Source organism: Hoplias malabaricus, chromosome 6 (assembly GCF_029633855.1).
Source record: "Hoplias malabaricus isolate fHopMal1 chromosome 6, fHopMal1.hap1, whole genome shotgun sequence".
In the NCBI taxonomy this organism is placed as follows: Eukaryota; Metazoa; Chordata; class Actinopteri; order Characiformes; family Erythrinidae; genus Hoplias; species Hoplias malabaricus.
The window spans coordinates 23186430-23208696 of record NC_089805.1 but is presented as its reverse complement, the minus strand read 5'-3'; the positions used below and the strand labels follow the sequence as shown (position 1 = coordinate 23208696).

The following is a 22267-nucleotide window of genomic DNA, read 5'->3' as shown; positions in this document are numbered from 1 at the left end:
CCGAACTGTATTATTAAGCCAGACTCAAAGAATATCTTATTGGCTTTTTCATTTCAAAGCCAATAAGAGCTCTCTACATATTTATGTGGAATTAGGTTTTAATATCAGAGGGTGGACGTGATTAACTCATTTGCTCTGAAAAGTCAATTGTGCCTAGAGAGGATTACGTATGGAGGAAAAATGGAAATCATTAAATGGCTTAGTTTCCAGCTTCATGTAGGATTTGTCCAAATTTACTTGCAGCCAACAGAACTCCTGTACTTTCAAAGAGATTTGTACATTTAATTGACAGAAAATATAAATGACTCATACAACAGTATGAGTTCTGTGGCCACTTTTGTAGGTACATATTCCTTGTATCTACACTTAATGTCAATTTTAACAGCTCCACCTACCATATAGGAGTGACGTTTCTACAATTACAGATTTGAAGCTCCAAGCTGCATCTGCATATATCTTTAGCTGGTTTTTCAGGTGTCAGGACCACCACAGGTCTGGAATGTTTTGGGGGGTGGATCATACTGAGCACTAATGACACCGATATGGTAGTGATTGTTGTTGTGTGATTGTGCATGCCATTATGAGTGGATGAAACAGCAGAAATCCTTTATTGTTTTGTCCATTATCACCCACTCTATTAAACACTCCTAGCTTTTTGCTTCACGCTTCATGCCAATGTAAAAATTATGGCTCAGCCGAACCTGCACAGTTTAGTCTTTTTCAGTATATGCTCACAGGACACTCTTATCTGGATATTTTTGGTTAGTGGACTAACGTCAGCAGGTACTTTGAGTTGTAATTGCCCACTGATAGCCATATTAAAGCTTTTAATATGTTCTTGTAAAGACTGAGATTAGAAACACATAGTTAATGACTACAATTCAAATTTATACTGAAATATTTTTCATGATGGTTTTCCATTAAAAACCTGTTCACGCCACTATGCCCATTTGTAGTGCGCCATCTACATGAAATTCTTGGTATCGCTGTTTGAACATACTACCTTTAGCTTATCTAGTATTTTGGTGTCCACCTTAGGATTTCTCTTGAATCCCTGTGTGAAATACATCAGCATAGCAGGTGTTCCTGATAAAATGGAACAAGGAGCGGTACAAGGACCATACCATTTTACATTTCCACCCCCAAGAGAAGTCAGTTTAAGAAAAAAAAAGGCATGCCAGGTCATAGAGGAGTGTAGTATTGCTGTTTACTGAACAGTGACTTTCTAGCCTTGTATCAAGTATTGGACAGCAATAAAGACCTTGAGGGACAATGCTCTTTTACTGGTTGGTATTAGGGGAGACCGGGTATGGCTGTAACATGTGGAGAGTTGTAACGCCACCAATAAGATAGGTGTCAAATGATCAATTCAGTGTTCACCCATTTCCTCCCCGATCCCACATGGTGGTTGTCAATCCAGGTGCATGCAGATTCTATAGAGAGAAAAGAAAGTAATTTTTCAAGACTCCATTTTGCTTAGTACTTATACTACCGCAGATAAAACCATATGACTTATATTAGATTAAATTGTAGTCTCTCAGGCACAATATGATGCATTTTTCCCCTGCTAATTTCAAACCTCTATGCTAACACAGCTAGCTAAACAATGGCTAACGGGTGGGGTGGATTGTAACACATCTTTAAAAAACAACTGGCAGGATCAGGAAGAAGAGGCAGTCTGAAATCCTCACAGATACCAGTGAAGCAAGCACTGAAGCAAAAGGAGAGAAAGCCTACCAAGAAACTGTTGAAAGCCAATGTTGAGGATTCAGAGACCTCAGACGATGAAAACTTTTGTGTATATCACATGGTGTAGCCTGTTTTTGCTTCTTTTGTCTAATTGCTACAACTAGAATGCCCTGTATTTGACATCAACTCACACGGTCTGTGATATTCCTGCAGTGGTTTGAATTGGTGCCATATGTAGTAAACAAATGAGGGTACTTTGTATAAACGTTTGAGAACTCTAGCTCAAAAATTCATTGAGTTACAGGTGCTGAAGCAAAAAGTGTTACAACCATACCCTGTCTCCACTATGTGTGTAACGCCACTGCCCTCCACACTGCAGACTACAGTTCAATCCCTACCTGGAATCACTGGGCAAAAGGCAAGAACTTACCGTAGACATGCGGCCAGTCCCTTGCAGGGCCACACACACTCACCCAATGTCTCACACCTGTGGAAAATTGTGTGGAGTCAGTCAGCAACATCTGTTCTTTGATTGTGGGAGTAAACCAGAGAACCTAATGGAAACACATGCAGAAATGGGGTTAACACACCCCACAGAGCTCAATGACAGCGACCCAGGGCTGGGATTGATCCCAGAATCCCAAGTCCCTGGAGCAGTGTGGAAGTGATATTCATCGCTTTACACATCAGCACTTTGAGACAAGCTATCTCTAACATTACTCAGGTAACTAGCCCATCAACCCGTACATATGATACTGAGAGGTAAATATGCCTGAAATGGCCCCAAAACCCCCCACCAAACTTTCACAACAGCTCTAAGTGTTGGATGAAATATGAAAGATTCTGTATTAATCCTATTTTAATTGTGAACACCCCCCGTGTGAGGGACCCACTCTATGGAGTATGATCCGGTAGAATTATAGACCACTACGCAGCTAGATTTTGCTTAAATACTGCACCTTATTACATATTACAAAACATTTTTTTCTTATGTTTAATGACTGGTCACTGTTAATTTCAGGATGCTAACAGTGAGGAAATAGCATAGTCTAAGATATTTAAAGCCTCCATATCTTGTGAGGTCCTGCAGGGTCCAGGGCAGGAGTGTGTGTAGGTAGGTCATGTTGCCATACTCTTAGAGCATAATGCACTATGATATTAAAAGCCATTTTAATTAGTCTCTTATACACATGTAGCAGTGCTCCGCCCGGCTCTCCCCTGTTGGTCGTAAAGGCGACGTCGATGAATTGATAAATTTCACATGAGCACACCGAGACAATTAAAGCTCATCTGCCGCTTCGCCCATCTCCGCCCCTGGCACACGGGCCTTCATTTAACACACATTTATCTCAGTGATGGATTCCCTATTTTTACCCACAGCACCCAGTCAAGGGACGCCTGAATTATAGATGCAGCCAAGCTGGCAGTGAAATACTGTCACTCTGAGAGGGGGGGGATAGAGAGAGAGAGAGAGAGAGAGAGAGAGAGAGAGAGAGAGAGAAAGTTAAAAGAAAGAATAAATGCACAGAGGGAAAGGAAAAACAGAATAGAGATAGAGAGGGATATATATATATAAAAAGATCAAGGGGAGGGATACTACAGAAAAGACAGGAAAAAAGAAGAGTGAGAGAAAGAGATAAGAGGAAGAGAGCAGGAAAGAAACAAGGAAGGAAAACATGAGCAAATATAGAACAATAAAAATTGTGTCTAAAGAGAAAGGGTAAGAAGGAAATGCAAAAACAGAAAAGTAAAGGGGGAAAACTGATAAGAGAAGAGATGTGAAGAGTTGTGAAGAACAAGAATGACAGAGAGAGGACAGAGACAGAGAGAAGGGAAAAGGCATGGGACAGAAGCAGTAAGATGAAGAGGGGAGGGATATAGAAAGAGGGAAGGACAAGATGTATAGATGAGAAAGAAGAGTGCAAATGAAAGAGGCAAGAAGGCAGAGAGAGAAAGCAGAGGGGAGAAGTAGAAAGGTGGAGAGGAGTGCGACAGAGACATGGAGAGGGAGAAAAATAGGAGAAAAAGAATTGTAGAGGTGGAGAGAGAGAGAGGTTTTTGCCAGCGGTTTTGGGTCATGCGTCTATGGAGACGGGCGGTTATGGCGGGCTGATGATGTATCGTCATGGTGACCAGAGGAAGAATAGCTCTGTAATTATGGCGTTCAAAGGGAGGCCGGCCACAAAGCGGAAGAGACGTAATTTAAATTGTTTTGTTTCCCTAGAGCTGGAACCTGGCCTTGAGTGACATGCCGAAATTGGAAGCAGTTATTTATGTCTTCCAGCTAATTGGAGAATTTAATAAGGTTTCTGAAGCAGGCAGTCTCAATTTCAGCTCTTCTGTAATAGATTGCATGTCCTGGTCTTTCTCATTCATTTTCTTCCTTTTTTCCCTTCATCATCGTCCTTCTTTTTTCTTGCCTGTACGCTTTTCTTATCCTCTCGTCTTTTACTGTCTTCTGGAGATCTCCTAGAAAGAGAGGAAGGCTTGTATAAAAGGCAACATTTTTCTTGCTGTGCTTTTTGAAGTACATTTCAAACATGGTTGTGGTGCAGTACGTAAGTGCTGTTCAAGCTTCAAATCTGATACAGGGAAAAAAGGGACAAAATAGACATGGTCCACATCTGAAAAACATTTTAAATGTGTTGTCATTAATAAAATAAGAATGGAGCTGGGATGCAGAATCCACTTTGATTTCTAAACTGAGTTCATGCAGATGTGGGCTAGTGAAAGAACTGACTGAAGGTCAGTGTAAACACAGGAAGGCGCAGACATACTCTAGGGACTTACTAGAACTAGGGATTTACCTTTTAAAGCAGGGCTTCTCGGCCACGTTAAGTGTGGATGCCTATAGCCCAGTTTATACTTCTCTGCAGGCACCTCTGCAGACGGGTCGGGTCGACGCAACAACCGTGGTTGATCAGAAGGCGGACGGACATTGTTTATGAATAACCGAAGAAGTACAGGACCATGAACTCCTCTCCTCCACACACAGAGGCGGAGATTCATATCGAGATATTTCTTCAGACATGGTGTGGGCTTCAAGGATTGATAAAAATATTGAACAAAGGAGAAATATGGAGGTCTCCTGGACAATTAACTCAAAGAGAAGCGATACCACGCGGAAAACCTGCCGGCTTTGTATTAGCTACTTTCCTGGTACCTCGTGTAAACTATGCTCTGTCCCAAACAACCACCTACTCCATAAATAGTGCACTTTTTAAATTTATAAAAGCAGTCCTACTACCACACTACATTGTGTACTACGTAGTGCAGAGGAAGATGTTTGAGATTCAGACCTAGTGGTGTGGCGGTGTAATTGCAGTGACGCCAACACCAACGCAAAAGTAGAGCTTTTGCGTAGCCTACGGCGTAGGCTCTGCGTCGAGTCACCGCAGAAGTATGGAAGGCCGCAGGTGTATAACCCCCTCAATGCAAAGATGACCACAGAACTTATGTAGGGTTTGTGTTGACACTGTGTTGTTTGGGCAGCATGCCATTAAAACAATTCACATAATTTATCAATGTGAATGAATTATGCCTCAAGGTGTGTCATACACATAGTGAGAGAGAATAGTGATGCTTGTTTGAGTTTTTATTGTGAAAAATGAACTTCCAGTTGCCATGGGTATACTTGCTAGTGTTGCTGTCCTCTCACTGCTCACATAGGACTTGACGTAGCCATAGGTCAGTGCTTAGCTAAATATGTTATGAATAATTAAGTTATAATTTATGTTCTGTAGTCTGCTACGATGTGTGATGTAATTCCTATTATGCATATGTAAATATGGCTGGATATGAGGCCTACCATTGGCGAAAACCTTAAGCGTCATTTTTGGCCACATTATTACAATTACCTTTTATGTGTTAACATGTTTGTGTGTACATGTTTTGAACCCAACGGCCTTCCATACATAAGTAAAACTCCTTTAACTCCTTGGCTTGTGAGGTCCTTTTTCAGTCTAGTCTCTTCTAGTATTTTGGGCGGTTGCTTTGCAGAAACCAAATATTTCTTCACAAACCATTCATTTTTTTTTTTCGCTGCAGCATTTACTCATTAAACACAGGGCCTACCACTAGTTGACAGCAACCCACAGCGCCAACTAGTGAATATATTAGTCTATGAGTTATCCATTGTGTGTGGGTTCTGGCTGCTTATGATTCAGAGCTGTAGGAAGGGTGAAAAAAACAACAGATGGGCTCTTCATTCCCAGTCAAGCAATCTTTCCTTTTCTACTCCTTCCTCCCCATGAACTGCCCTCTCTTTTCTTCTGTCTTCCTGTGTTTTGAACCAATTTAAATATGTGTCACTGCTGTGGAGTTACGGACCGCAGACTGTCTGCTTCACAAACTACTTCCCGTCCTGTTTACTGTAATCACTATGAGGTATCCACCAGACTGAGGTTGCCTTCAAGTATGGGACACGTAGCCAGACAAGCGCAACGTTCATCATGCTTGGTGACAGGACATATGAATAAACAATCACACACTATCTTTGTGGGGTGCCTTTGTGCTCATTCTTTTGGAAAAACAAAAGAGACAGACAAAAATTAGGGCTAGCTAATTGGAACTGGCTCAAGTCTCAGACTGTTTTAAAAAGACTTGGCCTTAAAGGCTTAGCATTTAAGATTTAAAGGAACAGTCCAGCTGTCAGAACTATTGTGACTGTGGTGGTCCCCTCAAGGGTATATATTCTGTACATTTAATTAGGGAACACAATCATACAATATTCTATTAAAATTGTAGATTTTAAAATTGTGTTGATTTCACACATCCCATTTCAACTCCAGGACGCATATTATGGTCTTTTATTTTACACAGTTCTATAAAGAAACATCACAAATATTCACCTCTCCTTCTGAACCACTGAATACTGGCTTGGGGACTGGTTCTATTCACCAATGGAGGGCCAATAGGTAGTTTGTTGCAGTAAAAAATTGTACATATTTGAAAAGGTTTTAGATTTGACTTTGGAAACTTTTATTTGTTTTGAGAATACGAGCCATGAGAGCATTAGTGAGGCCAGGTACACTGATAGTGGATGATTTTTATAAACCACAACCACTCTTTCTTATGTTTCTTTGCCAGTATAAACACATTAGCAAAAATGGTTCTTCTATGGCATTGCTCAAAGAACATTTTTAAGAGTGTACCTGCAAGAAAAAGGCTGCATTCCATTCCATATGGTCCCTAAAAAGTGCCGTTGTTCTTTTCGTGCACACTACTTATGTGATATTGGTCTCAATGTGATATTCGTGTGATCTCAACATTCAAAAATGGTGTTATGAAATGACTCAGCAGGCCACTGTAACAATGGCCTCTATTGTAGGAGGTGTTCAAGTCAACAAATATTTAGAAATGAAAATTATTGTCCACAGCAATGAACTGTACAGACATGGCAGAAAAATACTTGACTGTTCCTTTAAGACCCTCGTGCTTTTCACCAGACTAGATGGCTGCATATATCAAATAATGATTCATTTCAATGCTTGACATCTCTCTGTCCATCTCTCGCTCTCTTTCTCTCCGTCACTTCATTGGTGATTCCATCCATGCTGCAGTGTGGTATATCGTACCTGCCAGCACGTCCCCATTCCCCCCATTTTGCAATGGTTGTCATAGCAACCAAACCCCCCACCAGCTCGTAGCTGTCAGCCCAAGGTTAAGAGCCAATAAAGCAGAGAAACACAGCAATTACTACACAATATAACACACACACCCACACACACACACACACACACACACACACACACACTCAAATCCATCTGTACTCTGTCTCTCTCCTACAGCTTGTCAATTTCTGCATTCGGATTGGGTAAACCCGTCAGCGTCCATTATGGAGAGTTCAGCTGCACCACTTATGGGAGCTCAAACAATAAACTGAGGGTCTTTAAGCTTAGGCCCCTCCACTAATGCCATATAAAAAATTCCCCTGCCGGGGAGTAAATGATATAAACTCACTCATCAGACCCTCTCCTCACTCTTGAGTTACAAAAGCTTCTAACGGATGGGCACACTCCAGAGTTGACGCTAATGTCTAGTTACACTGTGTCATAAGGTAAACGGATAATGGAAAGTGGTCTAGTGGGATAAAGGACCCCACGTCAAGCGACAGCCAATGACAGATTCCTTCTTTCACTGCACGATACAGGAGTGTACCATCGATGAAATCCTGTCCTTTTATCTCAGAGAGAATCATCTAAGCATAATGTAATAATGCCAAGCATTTCCATTCAATCAGTGTCAGCATATACTGACTTTGTTACCTCGACGTAAAAAGCCATTACAATTAATGTCATCATATTTTCAGTTTGAAAACCTCCATTGGTTCATGAGTAGACTTTCAAGATCTCTAATACAGTGCCATGGCAGGTGTGTGACCCAAAGCAGGGCTTGAACCCACAAACCTGAGACCCATGTGAGAGCGACACCGCCTGTGCCACCAACAGATATTCAAATGTTTACAAATTTTCCATGTATTTGTCTCACAATAATTTTTAGAAGTGATGACCTCATGGAGGTAGTATGTAACTCCCCCACATACTCACTCACTCATGGTTAGAAACTGCACCAAATGGAGTGTTATTTTTCATATATTCACAAGGGATCGCTATTGTGCTTTGCATCAGCAATACATCATGTCTTTGTTTTGGCTACATGGTTGGCTGCTTAAAGTGAACATCTACAATTGTGGGGAAACACAGTTCTAAGCTCTGCATTTTCTAAGGTGCTATGGTTTGTTTGAGAGGGGAAAAAATGACTGTTACACTGTTTGAATTACCACAGAAACTCATTTGTGACTCGAGTTGTTTAGTTTTGTTGCACTTTTGTTAATGCAGTTAACTGTCTCCCAAGTTTGGAGACATTTTCACCTTAAGTGATTAGAAACAGCAAAAACAAGTCAATATTATCCACCTGTAGCAGGAATAGAGCAATATCCTCATCTCAGTTTTTGCTTTTCAACGTTTGGAGTTCTCTCCATTGTCTAAAAACTCCAGATGACTCTGCCATAAGCAGAGAGAGTTTTATTGGATTGAATCAAAAGTGTTTTGTGTTTACAATCATGAACTTCGCCTTAAATATAAACTGTATTAAATACCAATACAGCACTGCATGCATGAGGAAAAAAAAAAACATGTTAATGCAGCATGAACCCTGCACACTGAGCAAGTACAGTAAGAGATAGCAAGTTACATATAACTTTGTGGATTAATTCAGGCTAGAACAGTGCAGAATTATGACATAAGCATAAAGAAATAAACAGAATTACCAACTCACAAACAGATTTAACCACTTCCAAAGAGCTCTGCATCTTTTAAGGTGGAACAAGAGGGGCGAATAAGAATGTTGTTTGTACGTGGCTGAAGTTTTACTTGTCTGTAAGTTGTTATTCACTCTTTGAAGTACCACATAATCTCATTTGTTGAGTTGTTTCATTTTGTATCACATTGGCCTGTTTACTTACATGGATTTAGCACACTCCAGAATTTCGAGACAGTTCTACAGCAAAAATAAGTCAATATTACCCACCTATGGAACAGAAATAGAGCAATATCCTCCTCTCAGTTCATGCTTTTCAACATTCAGAGTTCTCTAATGAGCAGGAGAGAAAGCCTAGCATATCAGACAGAAACGTTTCTTGTTTTCTGTACTAAATATTGAACTATTTATTAAAGATTAGATATTTATACTGATGTTTTATTAATAATGAGGATAATAATAATAATATTAATAAGTTTAAAAAGATTATTAGTATAATATTAGTAGTATATATATACATATAAATATATTAGTGGCTGTGATGACAGATAATTCCTGAAAGCACAACTAAGTTGCATTTAAACATGGGCATAACTCCTTAAGTTATAATTACTTTTTTTCATTGCATACTGCTCCCCCCTTGGATAAAGACCAACTGGCTAGTGGTGGCAAGGTAATTTAAGTTTCAAACACTTTCTCTAAAATCTGCATTGAATTCACTGGCAATGAAGCAGCATCAGTGTTTACCTGCCTTCAACTTGTACAGTATAAAACTGTTGGATGTGAGGGATTGTTGCAAACTGTGTATTTTACATTGGACGTCCTTTTTGTTTATGGCTTACTTGTAAAAAAAAAATCAATGAGAATAGCTGATCCCTGACACCTCTGAAATCCAAATAGGATCAAACAGTGATTGGTGAGTTGAATGCGCAGAACCAGCGGGAGGTTCTGCTGGAGTAGCAGTGTATGGAGAGCAGTGCTGTATGAGGAATGATTAGACTGCGTTATTGGGTACAAACAGTCAGGCCTGTTCTGCTGCTTAATCCATCAGCAAGAGCTGAGCTCCGATCAAATTATTGATTGACTGCAACGGACTGACGGGTGAAGGGGAGTGTTTTGCTGTTTAGGCTGCATTCCCATCTCTGTTACTTCAGGTTTCAGACATTAACAAAACAAACCTCCAGTTTTCTACTAATTAATTCCATTAGTTTTTTTTTTTAAGTTATACTGAAGTGGAGAAAGCTTGGGGGTTTGTAATATATGCATGAATACTCAGAAAGATTTAAAAAGTTTTGTTTAAAGTTTACTCTCACAGGTTTGATGGAGTACAACTCTGGATCACTACCTGTGACTGATAGTTTGTGACAGCTTTAACCACTGATATTAGTTGTACAACAGAAGTTAGGAGACACACTGAGGTTTATGTAAACCTAACTAATAGAATCTACATTTTTTCATACATAATATATTCAGATTTTTCATATATCATCGCTGTCCAAAGAAAAACATGTATCTTCAAGATAATAACTTTACAGGAGAAGGAAAAACATTCTAAACTTTCAGTGGAAGTAAGTGTAAAATTATTCACTCTTTATCTGTAACCGCTTATCCAGTTCAGGGTTGCGGTGGGTCCAGAGCCTACCTGGAATCATTGGGCGCAAGGCCTTCACAGGGCAACACAGACACACTCACACAGTCACTCACACCTACGGACACTTTTGAGTCGACAATCCACCTACCAACGTGTGTTTTTGGACTGTGGGAGGAAACCGGAGCACCCGGAGGAAACCCACACGGACACGGGGAGAACACACCAACTCCTCACAGACAGTCACCCGGAGCGGGAATCGAACCCACAACCTCCAGGTCCCTGGAGCTGTGTGACCGCGACACTACCTGCTGCACCAGCATGCCGCCCAGTGTAAAATTATTTTATTTCAAATAATTTTGGAGCATTTCTATTGGTCTGTTCATCATGAACTTTTTACGCAAGCTGCTGTGTTCAAATAATGTAGCAAACTAAAAGTTAACAAAAATGTATTACTTTTCTATAGAGATGATATATGCGTGGTAAGAGAGTTTACTCAACTCCAGTTAGGCTGTATTAATTTGTGCTTGAATAGAAAATCATTTAATCGATCTATTTGTGAGGTTTTTTTTTTATTCATTTTAATGTCCTGATCAAATCCTTACGATAGATGAATAATTAGTTCCACTGTCAATGAGTGTCCTACATGAAGCATGATGGAGCAAGCACACTGCCATAGATGAACTACATTTGGTTCCACAACATGAACCTTTGAAAGTTTGGTTCTTTAAATAACTATTCCTGAAAAGGAGACACATTTGAAGCTCCTTTCTCAAGTTTAAGAAAAGGTCCTATACCATAACATTCTTCCCATTGATATCTACACACAAGCAACAAAGTATTATGGGACTTTTGTTAATAATAATAAACACTCCCTAAAAGAGTAGAGCTTTTCCCGGAACAAGATAAGTATAATTTGATTTACAAACATTAAAATAAAACGTTGACTTTGAAATACTGTGATTGCATGGCATTCTATGGAGAAACGAAGGTAAAAATATTATTAATGTACTATTTCTATAGTATATCTGATTAATGTTTGATACGTATAGGCCTAAATGTAGCTCTTTGTATTTCAGTGAGGTCTATTTTTTTTTTCTTTCTGGCCTGTCTGTGGCCCACTCAGAGCTCTTGTGTTCTCTTTCTCCCGCTCATTGGCTGTGGTCAGGCAGGTAATCGGGGCTGATTAATTCTCTTTATTGTTGGTCGTTTGTCTGCGGGGCAGGGCCTGTCTCTCTCTCTCAGCCTCACTCTGAAGCAGCCAGTGATAAATGACCTGCTCTCCGCCAGCTCCACTGTCACCACGGCAACCTCTGCCCTGTCTAAGTGCTACTGATTGGTGACCCTTGGCTTAAAGTTAAAAGTAGCTTTTTGTTGGATTTCTCAAAAGTGACAAGGCTCCCCGTCTCGCTAACCATATGGAATGGCAACCGAGACCATGTACTGTTAACTCTTGATCTACTGCGCTTTTACCATGAACAACACATTATGAAAGTGTCTCTGGTAGGAAAGGCAAAGAAAATGGCAAACTATAATCACAGTACACGTGCAGTAAAATATCATTTCTAACTTTAACATTGTTGGACTGCTTCATTCAGAGCTGCAAAAATGAGATTAGCACCAGAACTTTATTGCATCTGGTGCTCACCAGTTGTTTCTTTACAAAGCTGTTTAAATTAATTTTCTTACTAGTACTGTCTGGAAAATTAAAAATATATATTTTACAAATGGCATCCGCAAACCTTTGTTGTTGTAGTTTGCCTGCTTGGCCATTGGAGGTCACCTTAATTAAAGCAGAGGTGTATATGTCAGGTTTACGGGTGCACAAGCTCTGGTGGCTAGATTAGTGAAGTAAAATAACATAGAGGCACACCACTGAAACTGAATAATGTACATTTAAAAAAAGAAAAAACCTGCAAATAAACACATGCTGATAAAACCAGCCTGAAATCAATAGGCAAACTGTTCTTGTAGTGTCTGTCCATAACAAATCGTTTGAATTATTTCCCACATTGTCTTGCAGTCCCACTTAGTTTGGGGTTCTTTTAAGAATGGCAGCTCTAGACAGCATGTTTCTGTTTGTGTATTTGTACTCTATGAAGGTATGTGTGGATAATCCAGCTGACAGAGCAGTTCAGCTGCAGGTTAGTGCTCCCTATGCAGAAGGTGATTTGAGGTGGCAGAGATTGGCGAGGGTTTATGGGTGTAGTGATGGGTGCGACACTTCTGAAAACGCTTATCGGCTACTGCTGGACACTGATGAATCGACACCTGCACAGATCGAACTCTATCCCAATCAGACCACCAAGGCCAACGACAACATTTTTCAGTTTTGTCTTAACCAATACCCCTCTGTACGTCCACTGATGCCATCCCTCATTCGGTGGGAACTTTATCTTTTCTGTTTTGTTGTTTTCCTGCAGATTTTAGGTTAACAGCACTACTTCAAACTTCTATGCATCATATTATTTGTGGATCCAGTTTAAGGTAACCAAACATACTAATTCAGTGTTCATTCTCCATTCTTCCAATATAGACTCAGGCAGTCATTAAGATCTTTTCTAAAGTTTTTTTCAGAACATTCACAGGTGTAATTTGTCAAAACACATTTGTTGTCTGGAAAAAAAAAAAAACAACAACAGGTAATTAACCCTAAGCCTCAACTAAATAAAAGCCTTGTCTCTTAAGTCTCAATATTGTGTTCATTTGAATTGTATTTGTTTATTGTATTTGTAATTGTATTCCATTCTTTTTAGACTCTTTTTGTGACTTTTTTGAGGTTGCAGCATCAGTCTGATTAAAGTAATCCCAAATATATTCAATGATGCCGAGGTCTGAAATTTTAATATCAGATGCTGTAATTTTTCTGCATTTTTGTGCAAAAAGATTTTTGGAAAATAACCAAATGAAGGGTGGTCTCTGATTTCTTCACATGACTATGCAAGACAAACTTTTAAAAATGTGCAGCGTTTTTATGTCAAACAGAATCTTACAGAACTACAGATTCTTCCATAACTAACATTTATTCATTTTTTATTTACATAGCTAAATCACATTAAAATTGTTTTGTGAACAAAATTAAATTAGCTTTTTTGTTTAAAAAAAACAGCAATTATTTTTCATTTCTGATAAACAGTTAAACACTTCAAATAAAACATGACAGTACTAACATTCCTAGAACTATTGCACTTTTTGAGGTGTATATGTATTTATAAATTTGACTAAAGCAATGATTCTAAAACCAATTGAAAACCTACCAATGCCTAGACTTCTGTCTTCACCTCTGACAATTGCAGCCAGGTTTTAGAAGACAATTAACTGTCCTTTTAAAAAGACAAAATACTAAATTACCTGAAAAGACAGATCACATAAAAAACATGTAGGGACATCTTCCCTCTTATCATAATCATTATGGAAGATGTAAGCAGCAGACATCGTTGTGTGTGTGTGTGTGTGTGTGTGAAAATGAATGACTTTAGTGTGCAGAACTGAGTACATGTCATGAGTGTGGGTCCTGATGACTGTTGGGAGATGAAGACAAACAGCTGAAGAGTTCTGGCTGTGTGGGCGTGGCCAGGAACTGCTGGGAGGGGCTATCGTTGTGTGAGGACATTTCAATAGGTGTGGCTGGACCAACACTACTGCCAAGACCAGAGGAGGTTGTGCTGTAGAAAACAAACACATATATACATTCACTCACTCATTTCTGTAATGGCTTCATCCTGTGGAGGGTTGTGTTGGGTCTAGTGCCTATCCAGATTTTTCAGAAGTACAGCAGAAACACACACTGGACAGGTTTCCCATTCATGACAAAGCATCATACACTTAATCACACATCAAAACGTTTGCATAGTCAACTGACCTACTAACAGGTTTTTGGACTGTAGTAGGAAATCAGAGCACCTATCAAACTGCTCACAGCCAGTGACCCGAGGCAGAGATTGAACCCATAGCCCCAGAACTCTGGAACTGTGTGGCCGTGACACTACCTACAGCACCACTATGCCACCACCTATTTAAAATATTTGACTCAATATGTGTGGTGTCACATTTAGAAATGTTAATTTTAGTAAAAACTGGGGGTTCCCAAATGTATATCTTTAGTTTACTAGAGCATTCAAGATCTGCTGATGATAACACATGCTGATTTAGACATGAGTGTCAAAGTTTATCAATTACAAACTAAGTAGTCATAGGTAATTATTGTTCCAGTAACTCTGATTACTGGACTTATTTTCAGACAAACTGGTGTAGTACATAAATACTAATATCGATAGTGGAGAACACACCTTTCACAATCAGAGTCGCAGTAGCTCTTGCTCTCCTCTTCAAGAGGGAAGCGAGTCTTGTAAACACAGCGCTGGATGGCCTGGGCCACAGTGTAGCGCGTCTGGCCCTGAACACATGCCTCCATTTTTGTAATGTTAAGATGTGACTGCAGGAACAGGTGCAGTCGACTGTCAGACAGCAGCAGTGGGTTCTGCAACACACTATACACACACAACAAAACAAATTTAGAAATCATAAATTACTTATATTACTTATGAATCACAGGATACAGGATTTCTGTACATTAGAAACTTGAGGCACTATAACAGGTACACATTTATCTTTTTATTCTTGCAAATAGTAGCATAGACATTGTAAATAGCCAATTACATTGCAAAGTACTGTATTTAAATGAAACCCACATATTTAATTAAGTTCATGTGAGGCTGGTTATTTTCAAAAGGCATAATCTAGTAACATGCATGTTATTTATAACCACACATTTATTTATAAAATGTTAGCTCAGAATAAATGTATAGTTTCTATGGAGCCCTTACAACCATATGTGCCATTTGAGCACATTTTATCTTCAGTTTATCTTCAAGCAGTTTTTTGTAATTTAAACAAAAACTTATGCCGAAAACCCTTCACTGCTAGGACTGGACAAACAAGCAGTAATACTAACAATTGTATGGCTTTTATTTGGAAGGGCTCAATTAGTATGACAGTGGATGACAGTGTTTCTCCAAACCAGCCACTAGATGGCAAAGCACCACATTCTCTGTAGATTGATGAGCCTAAATTATCTGTTTTCCCATCATTACAAAAGCCCTGACTGTGAGGGGAAACTACAGAGAACTGATGGTGTCATAAGAGAAAGATGGGACTTGAGACATGAAATGGGAAGAAAAGAGAAGGTGAGAAAGTGAAGGTGGCCAACATACATTTCCAAAAATTTCTGCAGTCCCTGCATCCGCTGGGTCACCTGGTAGGTGTTGTGGAAGCTGAAGAAAGGGCTGGCAGGGGGCAGTTTAGGCAACTGCCTGAGGAGACATAAAGAAACAGCAATATTCCCATTTATTTGTGATGTAGTCTTGTATTTGCATTTTTAATTGGACACACACAAAAAGATGGCATTCAATTATGAGTGCATAGAATTTTTTTTATATGAATTATGTTAATCCTTGTCGACAAAGTTGAAAAGTTCCAATCCTACTCCTGTGGAGATATTGTTATACACTTATTTTTCACTGCCCCTAACAAACCTGATCCAAAATATTATCTCCTTAGCCAGTCCTTACTAAGGCCTCTGAACCTAACTAACTATGAATTGTAATGTACATAAATATGTGGCCTGTATTTATTTGTTAAAGTTATAGCTCAAACTATTACCCTTGTTTGTACCATTTTTTGTTGAGTTAAACAAACTTGTTAACTCAACAAATTAAAAACCTATAGGCAATAAAACCTGCACAAGGTAGTTCCCTGTATATAATATGTGAACATTTTTCACAAAATGTAGCATCATTATCTCAGTGTTGGCCAAATATTTGTATACAACTATAGGCTCAGACTGAATTACGTCATAAAAAAAGCGTAACAAAGCACAATGTTGGCAAACAGCTCAGTGTATTCCTGTTTACTCACATGAGCAGGGCATTGTCCTGTAATCTCTGCCGGAGCCACACAAACTCACTGTAACGTCTTCTCACACAAGAAGTCTTCTTCTGGAAGCACATGCTATTTGTCTGTATGTGAATAGGACAAAAATCACAGGTTAACTCAGAAAACCGTTGAAATAAGCTTAACGGAATACACAAGCAATTTCAACATTTTTTCTGCTGCATTTGTATCCCATTCACCTTCAGCCACAAATTCAGTCAATGAACATTCTATTATAACTGACAAATTATAGTGATAGGCATCTATGTGCTATAGATACTGCACATGAAACTAATGCTACAGAAGCACCGAATATTGTTTTAACATCATGGGAAACATGGAGAGTGTATTTGTATACAAATACAGACGTTTGTAGACTCACATGAAGACAGATCTCGTAGTCGATGTACGTGTGCCAGAAATCCTCCTTATGAACCAGAGGATCCCGTACCCAAACACTTACAAACTCCTAAAACACCAGAAAACAAACATAGTCTTTGGGAGCACGTCTGTTTTTAGAGAAAGTTAGTACATTTGTTCTGGAGCCATGCATGTTCTCACAGTCTGCCAAAACACCAGAGCTGGTTTTATTACAAAATGGTTGTAACTTGTTCTCATAACCTCAAAAATGTTAACTTAACTGCTGTATTATGAGCTGTTTAAGAGTTAAACAGTGACCTGAGAGAGAGTTTAAGCTCATTGATAAGTGGTGAGAGTTGATCATCAATAGCCTGCTGATTTAATCACTGGTGATTTAGTCAAGCACGTCCATTTCAATCACCATAATCAGGCAAACAAACTTACACTGGTGATAAATGTTTTTGCATATGAAAGCACTAGAACTGTTCTAGAATTAAACCTGTAACATGTGAGTAATTACAAATAAATAACTGCTGAGTCACTGAGGAGCATGAAAATCAGAGAATGAGTGGGCAGATAAAGCAACAGTTCAACTGCTGCATAATTTAGAACATTTGTTTTAAAGCTGATGGCATTAGACAGATTATGAGGACAAAACTGGACTTAGTACAACAACTTTACTCATTTTTAAGGGGATTTAAAAGAAAAGCACCATATCTAAAAATCACCAATCCAGGACAATCCTTAATCCCAGCAAAGCTGCACTTACTTGCAGCAGCAGTTATTAAAAGGAACTATTTGTATTAGAGTCCATTTCCCTCTCAAAAAACTTTTTTTTAACATTTTAGTTTATTTTATACCCCAAAATTCTCCTACGAAACCCATTTACTTGAACAATTAATTTCAACATAACTGCTGGTAAACAGCATTTCGATGTATTTACAATTAAATGAAGCAAAAGATCATCCCTGAAATTTCCTTAAACATCTAAAATCTGTAATTTATTTGTATGCTGGTCAGGGCAATATTTCTTGAAGTATATTACATATCTCAGCAATTTTTCAACATTTTAATGCTAAGAGCAAATATAATTTTCAAATGCTGGACATTTAGTATTACTACAGTAGTGTTTTATTCAGCAATTTGTCTTTTTCTTCCATCCATTAAGTCATTAGCCATCATTCTAGAGCAAAGATATACCTGATGCAGTTTGACAAATGCATTTGTAAAAAATTGGTACATTCTTTAGCTACTCTCAGCACAGGATGTATAAGAAGAAACATGGTTTAGACCCAACTAATTCAATGTCTAACAGAGGCTACAGCATAACTTCAAAATTAAAACTTCATGATTGTGTTTTAAAAAATATGTTTATCTTGAATGAAAACTAAATGAATTCATACCGTCATTGTAAGACTGTCTATCGTGTCCTCCATTTCAGTGGCTTGGCTGAAAAAGAAAGAAAGAGGGAGAGAGAGTGTATTTGTCAGGAGAGAAGTATAATGGATCATCTACTGCTAATCATCCAGCATGCTCAATAAGTACTTTTAATGAGAACAGGAAAAAAAAATTAAAGCCGATTGGAAATTAAGCTTGTTATACATCTAAGCAGACCCAAAAGCCCGATGTTGATGCAATATCAGATTTGAGAAAGGCTCTGGGCCTGCAGTTGCAGTCATCATTCACGTGTAGAAAGAATATTTAAAGAGCATTTCCACATTTTGTTGCTGAGAGTAATGTGAAGATCCTGTTCACTGAGGAAATCATGGCCAAAAAAAATATGCACTGACAGGACTACCATCTTAAGTTCCTGTTCTGTGATATGGACAATAATAATACTGACACTATGACTAAGGACACGCTGCATTTGGAACTTAAACTGATATATTTTGTCAGACGTGAGGAATCTAATACTGATTGTTTCTTAAGGAAGTGCACAATAACTACCAAACCTCACAAATCAACACAAGATGCCAGACGGGAAAAGTGTAAATACAAAGCGTCCCTTGACTATTCTAGAAATACATTTAAAAAAAGTGAGAGAAATCAGAAATGGTCTCCAAGGACTTCATACTTTTATATTATAGACGCACTAACACTGCTTTCAGGTTTTAGTCATATTTGTGATAGATTATGAGCTCGATATTCATGTTAATTCCCATATGTTTTCAGTTTTTCTGTTGTTCCATTTGATTTCAGCTTTTTCCTTTTACTGTTAAAAATGACAACTTTTTTGTTAATTGTATGCTTTCATTAAATTCAGGTACTGTCCCGTTATTGTTTACTATACTGTGCAGGGTTCACTCGAGAACAATTTTAATATAAGCAGAACAAAAACCATTTCTGTAGCATAAGAGTCAGTAGACCTAGAACATTTGCTAAAATAGTTTAAGTTCCAAAAATGATTCATTGTTAAAGTATCACATGAAAGACACATAACCATTAAGATAAACACACATGACACATACAATGAAAAAACTAAGAAGCCATTTTCCACAGATCCATATTTAGCAACAGTCAACAATACACAATAAATGCACAAATAATCTTGCATAACAGATTTTCTCAAAACATGAGACTCAATGTTTAGACGCCAGGCAAATGCTACTTTGGCACCCTTCTACATCACATGACTAGTGGGCTATCTACCATCTATTGTTAATTCACTGCAGTGGATTATATGGACGCCTGAGCAATTTAGCAAAGTCATTCTTTTCAAGATGAGTAAAAGCAAATGATAATGTTTAAAAGAACAAATCTAATTTGGATAATGGAAGGGCACAACAGACTCACCCAAAGCTGATTAAATTCATTATTCAAGCTCCAAGCCAATGAAAACCATGATCAAATGTTTTTACGAGCACAAAATACAAACGTTAATGCAGAGGGATCACCCACATCCTCCTTCAAAACAATAAAGCTCAGACTTTTTTGTCTGACACTTTACTTTGTGAATCCATTCAATCAATCATAATTTTTTGTTCACTCACCTATAAACGAGTCAAACAGATGTTCACATTTGCCCTCAGCAATCTAGAACTGTTTAAACTGCTCGCATTTATAGATCATGCATAGTCAAAACAAATGGCTTGTGGAAACTGTCAATTATCAATGACCCCATTCTGGTTATTTTATAACTTGGCTGCAAACAGAAGTCGCAATCTCAAACAATAAAAAAAAGTTTTATTAGCTAACATTTCCAATTGTTAATTTGGGAGCATTTCTTAGGGAGTGACTCAACAGCAGGGGTGTAATGGTACACTTAGCCCATGACTTGATTCATAGTACATTTGACTAAACACATAATTATAATAACGTGTTTGGAGGAACAGTGATGCACGACTCGGCTGAATTAAATGGCCCAATTAATTAATTAAGTGTTGTCAGCAGCATTGTGCTCTTATTATATCAGGCTCCTAGGTACATTTATGAAAACTTAACTGGACTAATATCATAATACATTTCAATAAGAAAACAAACCCTTAAGAAATATAAAGACAGGGCTTGTGCTCCTAGACCTGCTCGAAATTCAAAGCTGAGTGTTTTTGAGATGGGAACTGAGTTCAGTTTGGTCAACTTTGTATACAACACCTTTATACATACTTATTCACCACTGGCTTCGTTCTGTAAACTACCTGTAGCACACGTCCAATGTTAACAGAGTCGCACAAACATTACGCGGAATAACAGAGCCTATTTTAGTGTGTTTTAAAAAAAGATCTCCAACACATGCGACACACGCAGTGAATCGAGTAACACAAAAAGACAACAACAAAGTACATTAATGTAACGTTACCGGCCGAAGTACAAGTATGTACCTGTTCACCTTAAAACATCTAAAACAGCCTCCGAGACGAACACAGGAACCACTTCGATTAGAGTTTGTTTGGGCTCAAAACCTTGATATAAAACGCGTTATTTTCCCACCTTTAGTAGTTCTTCTCCTCGACGGTCTCCTGGACGGTGCCACGCGCACTCCTGAGAGGAAATGAGCTCGAGTACCCAAGTGCCTTCTGTCCCTATTCACTCCCTACCATTCACACTTTCATTAACATTTCACTTTCACTGATTAATAGCACAGACACACAGGCGCCACCGTCAGAGAGTAGAAACTCAAACTCGAATACCCCTCAAGTACCTCAAATAACAGTGTTTCTGCCAGCTCCAGCCTCTCCTGTTATTGAAGTTCTGTTTCTTGAAGTTTTGCTTTCTTCAGTCCAGTGTTTGCCCTATGACCGTTTGCTAGTGTTTACTTTGTTTCACTCGGGGGTTTGACCTTTCAACTGGGCTGTGTTCCATCTTAATCACCACCTCTCTTCGTTTCAAAATAAGCAATACAGGAAATGTAATGGGTTAAAATTTTGGATTAAATCAGGCAGTTCTGATAGAATCTAGCCCTCTTGCACACCACGTTATCCAGCTATAAAAGCACAACAAGCTTGGAATATGGTCATTTTCAAGCATTTAAAATACATTATTTCAACCAGTGTTATAAATTTGATCAATTTTGGCTTACTCTGTGTAGGGTACTTGGACTAAATGCAGCAAAAACTGTTTCACCCCAGACTATTAATTCAAATATCTAGCATGTTGCATGGTTAGTATTAGCTTGCCCCAATCCTGTTCTCACGTATAACACAAATATTATATTACAGAATACTCAATAATTAGAGTGGTGGGTCTACAGACTACAATTTAGTTCCAAAACAGAGGGACTCTCCAGACATTTCTGAATTTGTTCCATTGTAATTTAGAGATAAAGAGTCTGGTGTCTGAAGAGCTTCCAGGGCCAGTTTGAGAACTCACTGTAATTTGGGTTAAACATCTGTTTGATAGATTTAAGATGGCAATGAGATTGCTTCATGGTCATTAAGAAAAATAGTAAATAAACAGTATTTATCGATCTTTTAAGGTTAAATCAGTTAAAATAACTTAAACAACAATTGCACTTGGCGTCTCCCTGCCAACTTGAATAAAATTATTCAAGAAAATGTTGCATTTCATTGTCACACTGAGTAATTGATTAAAGATACATATGGTTTCTTTACAATCTGGGCAAAACAAGATCTATTATTAGGTAGAGTACAGAACCGAGGAAGGAAAAGGCATGACATTTTTCCCAAAGTCAGCAAATGGAGTACATTCAGCATCTGAGTCTTACTGTATTTTAACATTTGCAATGGAGGTTTGGGCAGAGTTGTCCATATTAAATATAAATAGAATAATTGTGATATTTTTCTGGAAATTCCTTGACTGTATCATGAAAAAACAAATGAGTTGTTCTGCAACTCAGCAGCCACATTTGTAAGGTTCTTACACAAACCTCATGATCTTTATAACTGTGTGAAATGATAACCACAGACCTCAAAGTGGAAGTGAAATGCAGTGAAACGTAAGGCTGTAAATTCTACATTTTTAATAACCCAGACAATATACATG

General features: G+C 38.4%; 1 protein-coding gene and 1 long non-coding RNA gene across 5 annotated transcripts; both read right to left on the bottom strand.

Moving 5' to 3' along the window:
* Positions 1-996: 996 nt before the first annotated feature.
* LOC136699057 (uncharacterized) lies at positions 997-4884 on the bottom strand. Of its 2 annotated transcripts, XR_010803593.1 has the most exons (4): positions 4497-4884; positions 4110-4158; positions 2120-2243; positions 997-1433 (listed from the first exon to the last, which is right to left on the bottom strand). It is a non-coding gene; the product is annotated as an uncharacterized lncRNA (long non-coding RNA). The 2 variants fall into 2 exon arrangements; XR_010803594.1 differs by lacking the exon at positions 4110-4158.
* An 8739-nt stretch (positions 4885-13623) lies between these two features.
* snx10a (sorting nexin 10a) lies at positions 13624-21111 on the bottom strand. Of its 3 annotated transcripts, none has more exons than XM_066675389.1 (7): positions 20647-20713; positions 18232-18277; positions 16851-16937; positions 16454-16554; positions 15751-15849; positions 14827-15027; positions 13624-14202 (listed from the first exon to the last, which is right to left on the bottom strand). In XM_066675389.1, the coding sequence occupies exons 2-7, from the start codon at positions 18262-18264 to the stop codon at positions 14037-14039; spliced, it is 687 nt and encodes a 228-aa protein (XP_066531486.1). In that variant the 5' UTR covers positions 18265-18277; positions 20647-20713; the 3' UTR covers positions 13624-14036. The 3 variants fall into 3 exon arrangements, with proteins under 3 accessions (XP_066531486.1, XP_066531485.1, XP_066531484.1); XM_066675388.1 differs by lacking the exon at positions 20647-20713 and adding an exon at positions 20967-21111 and having other exon boundaries at positions 13626-14202; XM_066675387.1 differs by lacking the exon at positions 20647-20713 and adding an exon at positions 20756-21108 and having other exon boundaries at positions 13627-14202.
* Positions 21112-22267: the final 1156 nt, after the last annotated feature.

Excerpts from the sequence above, each read along its gene's own strand:
- snx10a (XM_066675388.1), bottom strand. The coding sequence starts at position 18,264 with ATGGAGGACACGATAGACAGTCTTACAATGACG. Across the intron at positions 16,555-16,850 it reads ACTACGAGATCTGTCTTCAT|ACAAATAGCATGTGCTTCCA; the intron begins GTGAGTCTACAA and ends ATTCACATACAG. Across the intron at positions 15,850-16,453 it reads CAGGACAATGCCCTGCTCAT|GCAGTTGCCTAAACTGCCCC; the intron begins GTGAGTAAACAG and ends ATGTCTCCTCAG.